Source organism: Panthera uncia, chromosome C2 (assembly GCF_023721935.1).
Source record: "Panthera uncia isolate 11264 chromosome C2, Puncia_PCG_1.0, whole genome shotgun sequence".
NCBI lineage: Eukaryota > Metazoa > Chordata > Mammalia > Carnivora > Felidae > Panthera > Panthera uncia.
In genome coordinates, this window is record NC_064810.1 from 125115160 (window position 1) to 125127852 (window position 12693).

Below are 12693 nucleotides of genomic sequence, written 5' to 3' on the forward strand. Positions count from 1 at the left end.
GGGGCTGGACATGATGCAGGGGTGTGTGCATGGTGAAGGGCAAGAGAGTGCATACACAGACAAAACAGAATATGAATGTCCAGGGTTATTACGTGATTGCCTACCATTTGGAATTCTATCTCTTTCCCCATCATGAACACTGCATTCTGGTTGGACACAGTTGAAAAATCATCATAGCTGGGGATGTAGATGCCCCAGACCTTTTGTGTGGTTTTTTTTTAAGTTTTTAAAATTTATTTTTGAGAGACAGAGAGATAGAGAGATAGAGAGAGAAGCAGAGAGACAGGGAAGGGCAGAGGGAGAGGCAGAGAGAGAATCCCAAGCAGGGTCCGTGCTGTCAGTGCAGAGCCTGATGCAGGGCTTGAACCAAAGAGCCATGAGATCATGACCTGAGCCGCAAAAAAGAGTCAGATGCTTAACTGACTGAGCCACCCAGGAACCCCCCGACTCCCACAGAGCTTTGTAATAAGCTATCAGGCTCTTCTGCTCCTTTATGACCCAGAGCTGGAGGTGGGGAAGATTTGCAGATTGGACCCTGTCCCAGGTGGGCAAGAAGCAGAGGCCTTAAGAGGCCCTAGGACTTACCCTTGCAGGCCACGCTGTTCTCGGGCTCATAGCCAGGCTTGCAGGTGCAGCGCCCGATGGGCACCATCCACTCTCCATCCCCATTGCAGTAGAGTTTGATGGGCACGTCCACTTCCTCTGCATTGGGGATGCATGTCCCCCGAGCAATCACCAGAGACGTGCTCTCTGCCCCAGTCATGGTCTCTGGAAACACAGCAAAATTTTGCACAATGCTGGGACACTTCTTGAAGAAGACGCGAACAGAAAGGAGAGACATACAGGCTCCATAATCCTGGAAAGCGAGGTAAAAACCATTCCGAGTAAGAGGGCCAAAGCTCCTGACTTCTGTGTTGACCTTCATCAACCTTCCCCCAAAGTCCACCTGGGAGAAGCTCTCATCTGCAGCAATGGTGTCTACTTTGAGGTAGGGGGCCTCAGACCAGAAGGCTGACTTCTTGGTGGCAATAACTGAGTCCGTCTCATAGTAGTACAAGTTGAAGGTCTCCTTGCAGGAACCTGGGACGTTGGGGAGGCTGCTGCAGTCTCTCACAGTGAAGCGCATCTCTGTGTAGATGCGATGAGCCCCCCGCCGGTTGATGAAGGTGGTGAGCAGCCAGTTGTTCTGGTTGGGCTCAAAGACGTTGCACACCTGGTAGGTGCGGATGGTGTTCAGGTTTTCATCATAGCCACTGACTTCTTCCCACTGTACCAAGCAGGCCGCAGACACACACATGCAAAAACACAAAATAGAGAGTAAGAAGAAAAAAAGAGGCAGAGCAAAGAAGCCTCGTTCTGCAGAAGGCCTTATGAGCTCACCAGTCCGGCCACTTAACGTGAGAAATAAACATACCTAACCCTAATTTGTTTTTAAAGACCTCCTTATATGCAGACTTCAAATATTTCTCCACTGGTCACCCTGAAATAGAACAGACTTTACTCTAGAAAGCCTTCCTTCATCTAACCTACAGCACTCCTGCTGTGACTATGGCTCATCACCTCCACAGGACAAGCCTGAGGCTATCTGCCCTATGTGATGGCAACGACTTGATTCCTGAGTGACACAGCCTCTCCTCTCCACAACCACTCTGTGGATTAGGGGTCTAATTACAGGACACCCCTCACCTTAGAAATCCTCACTTCCGAACCTAATTCTTTATGGTGGTTCCTTTAGAGTTGTGAAAAGCATACGAATATAAGGCTTTTCACAACCTCTCAACAAACTTAGATTCTCATAAACTTTTGTTTTATAACATCAATTCCTTTGAAAAAGCTAAACCATAAAACTGGTAGGAGTAGGGGCTACTAAGTGAGATGCTTAAGGAAACAAATCAAGCTTCATTGGGTGCAAACTGAAAGCAGGGATGTAATGGAGGAGAATGCTGGAGGATGTCACATAGGGAGGAAGGAGAGCTTCTTAACAGGGGAGAGACAGCGTGCTTCACACTAGAAAAGAAAACTCTCATTTTTAGCAGCCCTGCAGGTGGGAAAGAGAAGAGGAACAATGCATTTATTAAGTGGTGTCTCTTGATCTTCCCTTTAACACTGAAAACTAGATATTATCACCCCCAATTTACAGATGAAAAGATATCATGCAATTCACCCATGGTCACATGGCCATAAGAGACAGGATAGAGAGGAGAAAGAGGTATTTTGAATGGCCAAAGAAATTCACTTCCATCAGGGGTGGGAGGAGAGTCATGGGGCATTCTCTCTTCCTTGGGTTGGGACAGGAAGCCACTACCTGTACTGGCGAGCTCTCAGGACCCTGACTTCAAGAACTGAGAGTATTCCCAGGACGTTTCAATGTGTTCATTAAATTCTGTTCTGCTTGCCAGAAACAAATAAGGGACTGAAGAAATTAAACTTCTCCTTTTTAATGTTTATTTATTTTGGGAGTGGGAGAGAGAGAGAGTGTGCGTGCACGAGTGTGTGTGAGCAGGGGAGGGACAGAGAGAGAGTGAGAGAGAATCCCAAGCCGGCTCTGGGCTGTCAGTACAGAGCCTTATGCAGGGCTCAATCCCATGGACCGCAAGATCATGACCTGAGCAAAAATCAAGAGCTGGATGCTCAACTGACTGAACCACCCAGGCGCCCCAAGAAATTAAACTTTATCTTACGTGAAAAGAAAAAACAGATGATGATCCTTGACTTTAATATTTAGCAGTAGCAAAAAGTAAAAGTACAAAATAGTATCTATTTCTTTAAATATTGTGCTAATTGCTTATTATTCACAGTGTAGAGCTGAAATATATAAAATAGTATTCTTAATTTAAAAAGCTGACGTCAGGGCACCTGGGTGGTTCAGTCGGTTAAGTGTCCGACTTCGGCTCAGGTCTTGATCTAATGGTTCATGAGTTCAAGCCCAGTGTCGGGTTCTGTGCTGACAGCTCAGAGACTGGAGCCTATTTCATACTCTGTGTCTCCCTCTCTCTCTCTGCCCTTTCTCCACTGTCTCTCTCTCTTTCAAAAATAAACATTAAAAAAATTTTTTTAAGTTGAAGTCAATCTTGTGTGCATGGAAAATACACACAGTTGCTTCTTGCACAGAATTAAGCCCCCTGTAGGAGCGGGAGGGCCAGGCTGCCCTTCAAGCTTGCGCCAGAGCATCTGAGACCAGGCGTGGTGTGTAGAACAAACAGGCACGTAGAGAGCTGGCCCCGCCCACCCAGACCTGAAGAGTGAACTCATGGCCACTTCTGCCCCCCGGGCCCTGCCACTAAGGCACCTGAGTACCAATCTATCCAAGGCTCTTCTCCCCCATCCCCTTCCAGCACCCCCAGGAGTCAGTCTCTTCCTCAGCTTGGAGTCCTTGGTGAGTTCTTTCCAGATCCTTGCACATTGCCAAACGTCACCTGGAACTTTGCTTAATTTCTTATCGATTCTCTAGATGTCAAGGAACCACTTTTAACTCCTCTTAAAGATTATGTAATGTCCTAGTTAAATGTGTTTGTTAAAGTTATGTTCTGCTTGCCTGGGCTTCTGGAACCAGAAGCAAATATATTACAGAGAAGTCTCTGACAGGTGTTTTAGTTTCAATTTTCAGACCTCTCTCCCTTTCGTGGCCATTTTGAAATAAAATTTCCCCAGTTGACCCTACGTGACTTCTGAGAGGACAGCTTTCTTTTGCTGTTCTGTAGGTGCTTAAGCACAGCAGACTCCTAGTCCATGACTTCAGTTGGCCTGTGTGAAGTGGCGGCACAAACACAGGGCCCCTTTGTCAATGCACAGGTGAAGCCTGTGGCCCCATTTAGGGCAGGGACCTGTCCCAGCCAGAGCTGTTGATCCACTCAAGACAGCTGCGGCTTCGCTGTATGGGAGCAGGACAGGAAGCCTGCCTTTCAGGGCTCACCTTAGCACTGAGACTGTCACCACCAGCAGGTCTTAAATAGACAGAATGAGGCGTTTATACTCTTGCGGAGCGGGGATATTGAGAACATTTATCTTAGAAAATGACACTGATTGGTATTATAAGACCCAATAGAGGTAATCGTTTCAAACATTAACCTCTCTGGGCCTCAGTTTTCTCATCTGTAAAATGAGGAATCATACTGGGTGACCTCAAGTTATAAAATCCACACAGATTTAATTGATTCCATGACAGCTCCTAAGGGAGCGATCAAAGCAAATTAGGAGGAATACAGTTGTATATTCAAAGGGAAAGAGTAGAGAGAAATTGAGAGAAAGGAAATAACTTCCCTGTTGTTTGGGGAAAGGCCATCACAGAGCCTCACATTCATTTCTTTCTCTCTTTCATTCTCCTGTCAGCAGGTACGACAGGGGTTGGAAAAATATGCTTACAGAGTGGGCTAGAGTAGGCATGAATGCCTTCCGGGCAAGCGGCAATTAGGACCGGGGGCCTTGAAGAAAGAGAATTATTTTGGCAAACAGAGAGGCGGGTGGAATGGCATTCTTAGCAGGGAGGGACAAACATTGTTATTTGTCTGTGATATCTGGAGTCAGCCTCGTTGCTTTATAGTTATACCTCACTCATTCATCAATGAAAAAAAAATATTTGCTGAATGCCAACTTTATGCCAGGTATTCTATTAACCACTGGGGATACAACAATATGACGCTTATAATCTCATAAGAGAAACAGAAATTAGATAAATGGTGATTAAAATAACTAAATAATTACAATTGTGCTAGCTGCTGTGAGGGAAAATTACAGGGTGCCTAGAGAGGGGGTGTACCTGATGCAGAGAGGAGTGTCAGGGAAGAACCTCCAAACTGAGAGGGGATGGACGGATAGAAGTTAGAAGAAGTGTGTGTTTGCTGGGGCCAAGAGGGACAGAGGAGGAGTGGGGAATCTAGGCCCAGGAACAGCAATTGCAAAGGCCCTGTGGTGGGAAAATGTGGCCTGGAGCCATTGAGTAATGCTGCCTGTGTGACAGAAGAGTCATAAAAAAACTGCAGATGCAGGAATAAGACTGAGGAGAGGGTGAGTCTGGTCAAGAACTCTGAATTTCATCCTGAGGGTAACTGGAAGTCATTGATGAGTTTCCGTGAGGAAAAGTACAGGTGATCAGAGCTGAGGTTTTAGAAGATTTATCTGATGTAAAGTACAGATTGGGTTGGAGGGCCACCCCAATAGATGGTGGGGACAACTGGGTGCAGGTATGGTAGTACAGGCAACAGAGGACAGTAGGTTGGAGTAAACCAGTGGAAACTGAAAAGATAATCCTGGGGTAGAACCTCTAGGTTTTCTTGAGCCGAGTGTGGGGTGGAGGACAGAGAGAGACCTGACCAGACCCAAGGCCCATGTATCCCTTAGCACTCTTCCACACATCAGGCTTTGAGCTCTGCTGTGTCCCTGGGGCACACCACTCCCAACTCCTTACAAGAGTGGATATCCTACCCATGGATGTGCAGAACTCAAGATTCTTTCACTCAAGGCCTGCAACAGCCCTGGTCCCTGTGACACACTCTCACTGCCTATCCCCAAGCTGATTTCCTAAGGGTCTCTGTTCAGTGGCAGCTTCTCAGCCTCTCCTTCTAGGCAACGGACATACTGCTTCTGTGTTCCCTTCTATAATTGTCTTTTACCATTAAAATGAGAACAAAGCACCATGATTTGCTTATCAGCTTGGCAAAAAATTAAAGAGATACAATAGCAAGTCTTGGTAAGAATCTGAAACCAAGGGGACTCACAAGCCTAGTGGCGACCGTGTGACTGGTGGAATCTTTTAGAAGTCAAATCAACAGTTTCTCTCAACATTTCAAATGTTGGCCACAACTCAAATAAGCAGGGAAAAGGTACATCATTAAAAAAAAAAAAAAGATCATTGTGATAACTGAGTAGCCATCTGGGAAAAAAACACAGCTTTGCATCCATACCTTGTTCCTTACTTCAGGATAAATTCCCAGTGAAGCAAAGATTTAAATATTAAAAGTGAAACCAGAAAAATACTAAAAGAAACCCTGGAGATAATTTATGTATAGTAATTATGACATGAAACACAGAAGCCACAAATGAACAGATTGATTAATTCAGTTCTACAAAGTTTTTTCTTAAGTGACATAACAGAAATGGCCAGAAGTAAAATCAAAAGGAAAAAAAAGGAAATATGCTGGGAAGAAACCACTTATACTTTATCACAGATAAAGTGTTAATTTCCCCTGATATATAAAGATAATCTATATATCAATAATAAGATGCAAAATAGGCATGGATATTGACAAACTGTTTACTAAGAGAGATAGCTCATAAATATGTGAAGAGATGTTGAACATCATTCAATATAATCAAAATGATAATTAACCATGTTGTGATACTTTGTTTTTGGGTGGGCAGGTCAGACAAATTTGATAACACACTATATTGGAGGGTGTGTGGAAAGTAATCATTCTGATACATAGCTAGATGAAGGGCAAATTGGTACAACCTCTATAAAAACTGTGGTTTTATTTATTCAAATTATAGCTCTCTCTACCCTTTGACCGAGCCATTCACTTCTAGGATCAAACCCCAGATATACGTGTGTGTGTGTGTGTGTGTGTGTGTGTGTGTGTGTGTGTGTATAAAATTAGGTATGAACGGTATTACCTGCAGCCACCATCACCTCCAGAGTTTTATGCATGCCCAGGACACCTGGAGGTGGCCAGGCCTCAGGGGACTGTGGGCCTATGGAGAATGTAGCAGCCTTCTCAAATTTGCTCTGAGTGGGACCTCTAGACAAGCATGGTAGAAAGAACCATTGAGACTGAAATTCTCACCAACCAGTAGGATGGGGGAGCTCAGAGTTTGAAATAATTTTACTAAAAGAAAATAAGGCTAGGATATTCCTTGTGCATCTTTGTTTTGAGGGTAAGATTTATAATGCTGCACCCCAATCTTACTTAAGTCTTCCTTTCTTGGAGCTCTCAATCGGACTCCAATATGGCACCCAAGACCCTTTGTTAATGTCCATCAACTAGTGAGCACATAAACAAAATGTGATGTGGCCGAACAATGGAATACTAATCAGAACTAAAAAAGAATGAAGTGTTGGTACATGCAACATCACGGACAAACCTCTAAAACATTATGCTAAATGAAAGAAACTTGACTCAAGAGACCATATGTTGCATGTTTCCATATACCTGACCTGTCCAGAAAAGGCAAATCTATAAATAGAAAGGTATTAGTATCAGTATTTCCCTGGCACTGGAGATGGGAATGGGGAGTAACTGCAAATGGGCATGAGGAATCTTTTTTGGAGGTGACAGAAATGTTTTAAAATGGGATTGTGGTGATAAGTACACAATTCTGCAAACTTATTAAAAATTCTTGAACTGTACAATTCAAATGAATAAATTTTATGACATGTAACTAACACTTGATTCCAGCTTAAAAAAAAAAACAAACAAAAAAACACCTCTTTGTTATTTAGTCTAGTCTCCACCTCTATACCCCACCAATGCTGGTTTGGTCTCTTTTTTTCCACAAATGCCATGCCCATTGCAACAAGAGGGCCCTGCTTGTCCTATCCACTGAGACAGGGATACCCTTCTCACTCCTTTATCCCTACGTCCCTATGACCAGTATGTGCTTGACCAAGTTTATTTGTGAATGAACAAGTGATGTCTAAGTTGAGGCAAAGAGGGCATCTTTGAGATGGGACACTTCCAAGGAAGTGGAATCCCTACCCTGATGCTGGGAGTCTGAGTAGAATCATGAGAATGGTCCTAAGATGGGTTCAGAATCTTGGGCCCAGGACCCCGTTCAAGAATCACTTGATTTTCCATCCTGGAGTCAGCCAGGTATCAGGCCAAAAGTGCCCTCCATGTCCAACATACACCCCTCCTTGTCACCATAATTTGCCATTTCTTCCAGAACAATGTTCTTCTTATTTGACCTCTCTCTTGCATTCCCTGACCATGCATTAGGGCTGCCATTACTTAATGCCTGGACTTATGCCCTGGCTTGCTGTTTGTCAGAGAGTAATGACAACAGACCAGGAAAGAGATGGCAAGGGTTCAAACCAGAGCCAGGTCCTCTCACTCTGCACATTGAGACAGTGCTCATCCCTGCCTCTTGATGTTGTTGTGGATGCTCTGACCGGCCCTAACACCTTTCTCCCATGTTCATCCCATCTCAACTCCTCCAAGACAGAGAACCAGAGAATAACTGATCTGGCTGGAAACCACTGTAGATCGTGTTGACCAAAACCTTTCGTTAACAAATGGGCGTACTGAAGCCCAGAGCCATTCAATAGTTGGCCTGAAGTCAGGCAGTTGATGGGGGGCAAAGCCAAACTCTCTATGTAGCTCCCTCCTGTGAGGGGGCTTGGGTATTCTTTCCTCCAGGAGGCCTTCCTAGCTTGTATTCAGCTATCATTTTTCCAAATCCTTATAGCATGATTGAGCTCATTCCATACAATTTAGCATTTCATAGTACAATATTTTGAACTATTCATTAATTGCTTTGTGTATGACTTTGGATTCTGTGACCAGGCTGTGAGCTCCTTGAGGATAGGGAATTATGTTTTGACTAATTTATTAGTTGATTTCGACAAGCAAAATAATTCCACGTATTTAGCTTTGCAGCACTGATACGGAACAACTGCATTTTTATTCAGTAATGTCTGGAAACATTGAAATCGACTGGTTTTTCAGGGGTCCTTTCTTCTTTCACTATTTACCCTGGGAGATGTAGTCCACACACAAGGCAACCACCACAGAGTACATCGCCAAACTTAACCTCTCCCCAGTGCCCAGACTCTTCCCCAGCTGCCCGCCAGATACCTCCTGATGAACACCTGGTGCTTACCCAAGCTCTCTGTGGTCCTCCTGCTCACGGACGGCACCTTGTCCCTGTACTGGGTTTCCAGGAAGCACTCTGAACATTTCTGTTGCCCATCCTGGGGTTTAGGCACCAAACCCACATCTCCCTTCCCCTCCATAGCTCATCTATGAGGTGTGTCCCTTTCCCCACTTGACTTCCCTCTCTTTCCTAGTCACTCCACCAGTCATTCTCTTTAACTCCCCTACCCCAGTGAGTTTTGTAAAACTCCATCTTCCCCATGGGGTTGCCTCTCCATAGTCCCAGTACCTAGCCCTGAGTAAATACTGGAAGGGGGCACCCGGGTGGCCTAGTTGGTTAAGCATCGGACTTCAGCTCAGGTCATGATCTCACGATTTATGGGTTTAGGCCCCACATTGGGCTCTGCAGTGAAACTGCTTTGGATCCTCTGTCTTCTCTCTCTCTCTCAAAAATAAACATAAATAAGCAAATGAATAAATAAATACTGGAAGACTGAGGTAATGAACAAGGCCCTGGTCTGTTCCTTAACTTTCTCTACCTCTTTAGCCCCTGGTCCTTTGCTAGGGACTTACTGCAGGTGACTCCAGGCTACCTTGTTCCTGGGAGGAGAAGAAACAAAGCGGCTTTGCACACCCAGCAGAATATTAACAGCCTCTGAAAAGGCTCTATTATTGATGCAAATGGACCACCTGTCCTTGAGATAAGCATAGTAAAGAAAACAATGACACCCATTAGAAAGTACTTGTTCAGGCTTTAAGACCATGACTTTGATGTATGAGAAAGACACTTCTAGGTTCCTCCAAGATCCAGGTTTGTTAGACTTGTTTGCTGGAGTCAGATCTTGCAGGTCTGTGCTCAGGAGTAGGCAGCAGTGCCTGCTGACATTTGAACAGTGCATACTGGTTGCATATTGACTATCTGCAGTCTGGCTCTGCGTGTGTGTGTGTGTGTGTGTGTGTAAAACAAAACCACTGCCATGAATTCTATCTGTCCATCCACACTGCCTTCTAGAACAACCATCAGAAACTCTAACACATTCGTTACCCTCCAAGAGTGGATCTGGATTTTAGAAACAGGCAAAAGTCATTTGGAGCCAAATCTGATGAGTCAGATGAATGAACAAGCTAAGAAATATTTCTTGTTCAAAAATGAAGAGCCACTATAAAACAAACTTTAGAGAAGTGAGCTGATTCCACTTTATGCCTCTGACTAGTTCCAAGCATGGAGTTCTGGAAAGATTTGTGATAGCTGGCCGCTCCCTGGACTGCAGCGACATTCCTGGGTAGACCCTGCCCTTCCTGAATGCCCACCCAATGCCACAGTGCTGCATCCAGAACTGCCCCCAAATAAGCCATTTCCCTCCAGTCTGGCCAGGAAGGACACTTGCTCTGGATACTGCTCTTTAGGAGGAAGACATAATCAAAGTGGGCTTTTTGGCCTCTATTAGCCTAATAAGACCCCAGCCATTCTGATTGTATGAAGCCCAGCTCATTTAACTCACTTTTTAAATAAAGAATTGAGCATCTACTACATTCCCAAGCAGTGTTCTATGTTTTGGTGACCCAGCAGTGAACCAGAGACAAAGTCCCCACCCCCGTGGGCCTCATATTCTAATAGAGCGAACCAGAGGATGAACAAGCAAACAAATAAATAATATAAAGTCAGACAGTGTCAAACACTCTTGAGAAACAGGTAAGGGGACAGTGACAGCTGGTAGTGGGGTCATCGTGGAACGTTGCCTTTTAACAGAGATCTAAATGACACAGGAGCCACCAGCCTGGAGGGCACACGAGGGAGGGGCATTCCAGACTCAGAGAAGAATGAACTCTCCAGAGCAGGAGTGTGCCTAGCACATTGCCAGGAAAGCCTGGAAGCCAGGGTGGCTGCCAAACTGCACAGGGCAAGGGGAAAAGGGAGGAGATGAGGCAGGAGAGGTTGCCAGAGGACAAAGGGGCCCCACCCCTGCCAGTTACAGCTCTGTGACCATGGATGACTTTCTGAGCTTTAGTGTCCTCATATGCAAAGACTATTTACCTTGGTGGGTGCCATGAGGACTGAAAGATCATGTAAGAAACTCATCTTGCGCTATGCCTGCAAATACCCTCCATTCACTAAGTACCAATTATCATTTCTACTACCATCAGCAGCATCACCACTGTTAATGTTAATCTCAGGATCCACCTCCGACTGATGCATGAGGGTGTGGAAATTGTCTCCTCCATCTTGGATAAATAATCCTGCCTTTGGTCAGCAGAATGCCAGGACTAAAGAGCCAAAACCTGCCTCTCCATACAGTCAGCACCCCCCTTTCTTGCCCCTCCTGGAATCCTCTGGGCAGGTTTAAGTATGGATTCCCTTCTCTCAACTAGGCAATCCCTGAAGCATGATCAGCTACCAGCTCAAACTACAAGGAGATGAAATCTGACATTGCACATAGGCTTTGGTCCCATTCAGCAGTCTGTATTGGGGCACACACTGCTGTTTGAGAGAACTTGTTATTTTGCAAACAGTCGCTGCCAACATGGAGCCATATGGAACTTGCCTGTCACTGCCCAATCAGAGGAAGCCCAAAGACCCACTTTCAGACCCCAGTTAGAGATGGCTGCCTCTCTGAACAAGAAGCCCACTGAGACCCGAACAGTACACAACTTCACAGAGCCCACAGGAGGCCACCGGTTCTTCAGGGCAGCAGACTGCGCTGGGCCAGAGCCGCCACCCCAGCAGCCTGGATGCCAAGGATGCGGCCCCTGTACAGACAGTAGACTAGGCCTGAAAGAGCTGGGATATTAGACAAGCTAGAGGCCTAATTAAAATGTAAAATGTGGTCCATGGGGCATAAATTCCTACAAGCCCTGAGGGATCTACCATTTAGTGCACCAACCAACCAAGGCAGCCACTTACTCAATGGCCCCCCTGAGGGCTGCGAGCACCAGCTTACCTCCCAATAGGCTTAATTTACCTCCCAGATGTGCCGGGCTGGGCGGATAGGAATGACCCTCCACTCATTACCATGGCTCCACGTGATGTGCCAAAGAACTGGACAGGCTACCTGAGACAGGGACTGCCTGGAAAGGCTTTCATACTGCAGTGGTACAAATCCATGCATTCCCTCAAGGATTTACTTACTCTCTGCCATGCAGAAGAGCACTGGAAGGGGGGTGAGGGACCCAGTTAGGTACGGAAATAATTAGAATATGGAAAACACACTCATTGTTTCCAATGCAGGCTCTAAGAGTCTCTACAAAATCCACTTAAAACCTTAGGTCGGGAAATGCAAGAAATATTGTCTTCAGCTGCAAGCAGGAGAAACAGCCTTAGCGGAACACATCGTGTCCCTGGGAAGCATAGTTCTGTGCTTACCAAAAAAGGGTTGGAATTAAGAAGCACTGCCATCACCGTGCCTAACACTGGACCCCAGAAGTCACGGTGACCCCTGGTTTAGCACAAGAGTTCAATTGCACAGACTCTGGAGTCAGCTAAGCCCATGTGTGTGACCACAGGCAAGTCTTCACCCCTCTCTTAGCCCCGGCTGTTCCTCTATCACAGGGACACAGGGGTACCTACCTCATGAGGATTCAATGTGAGGATTAAATATGACAATTCACATAAAGTACTTAAATCTGAATAAGAGACCCCTGTAAGTCAGTTATTATGGATATCAGCCCTCCAGAGACACATGCTTAGTCTCTCCCTGAGCACAGTTCTGTTATTTTTCGTTAAAAGTCCTGGCTTTTCTTCCATGGTGTGTACTATCTAGGACTCTTTCCTGGCTGTCTGGTTTTTTGCACCTGTGCATCATCTTTGGCACGTGCACACATGCATATGTGTATATATGTGCCCGTGTGTGGCTGGGGGTGCTGGCTGTGGCCCAGGTAGGGCCTGTGT

The 12693-nt window shown here is 45.5% G+C and overlaps 1 protein-coding gene across 1 annotated transcript in view; it reads right to left on the bottom strand.

Annotated features, from left to right (window-relative positions):
• Positions 1-248: 248 nt before the first annotated feature.
• Positions 249-12693, bottom strand: part of LOC125921319 (ephrin type-B receptor 1-like) — a 39261-nt gene continuing 26816 nt past the window's right edge. Inside the window, exon 3 of the mRNA XM_049628804.1 lies at positions 249-1267. Coding sequence (XP_049484761.1) covers positions 575-1267 — 693 coding nt within the window. The 3' untranslated portion in view covers positions 249-574. The remainder of the gene's footprint in view (positions 1268-12693) is intronic.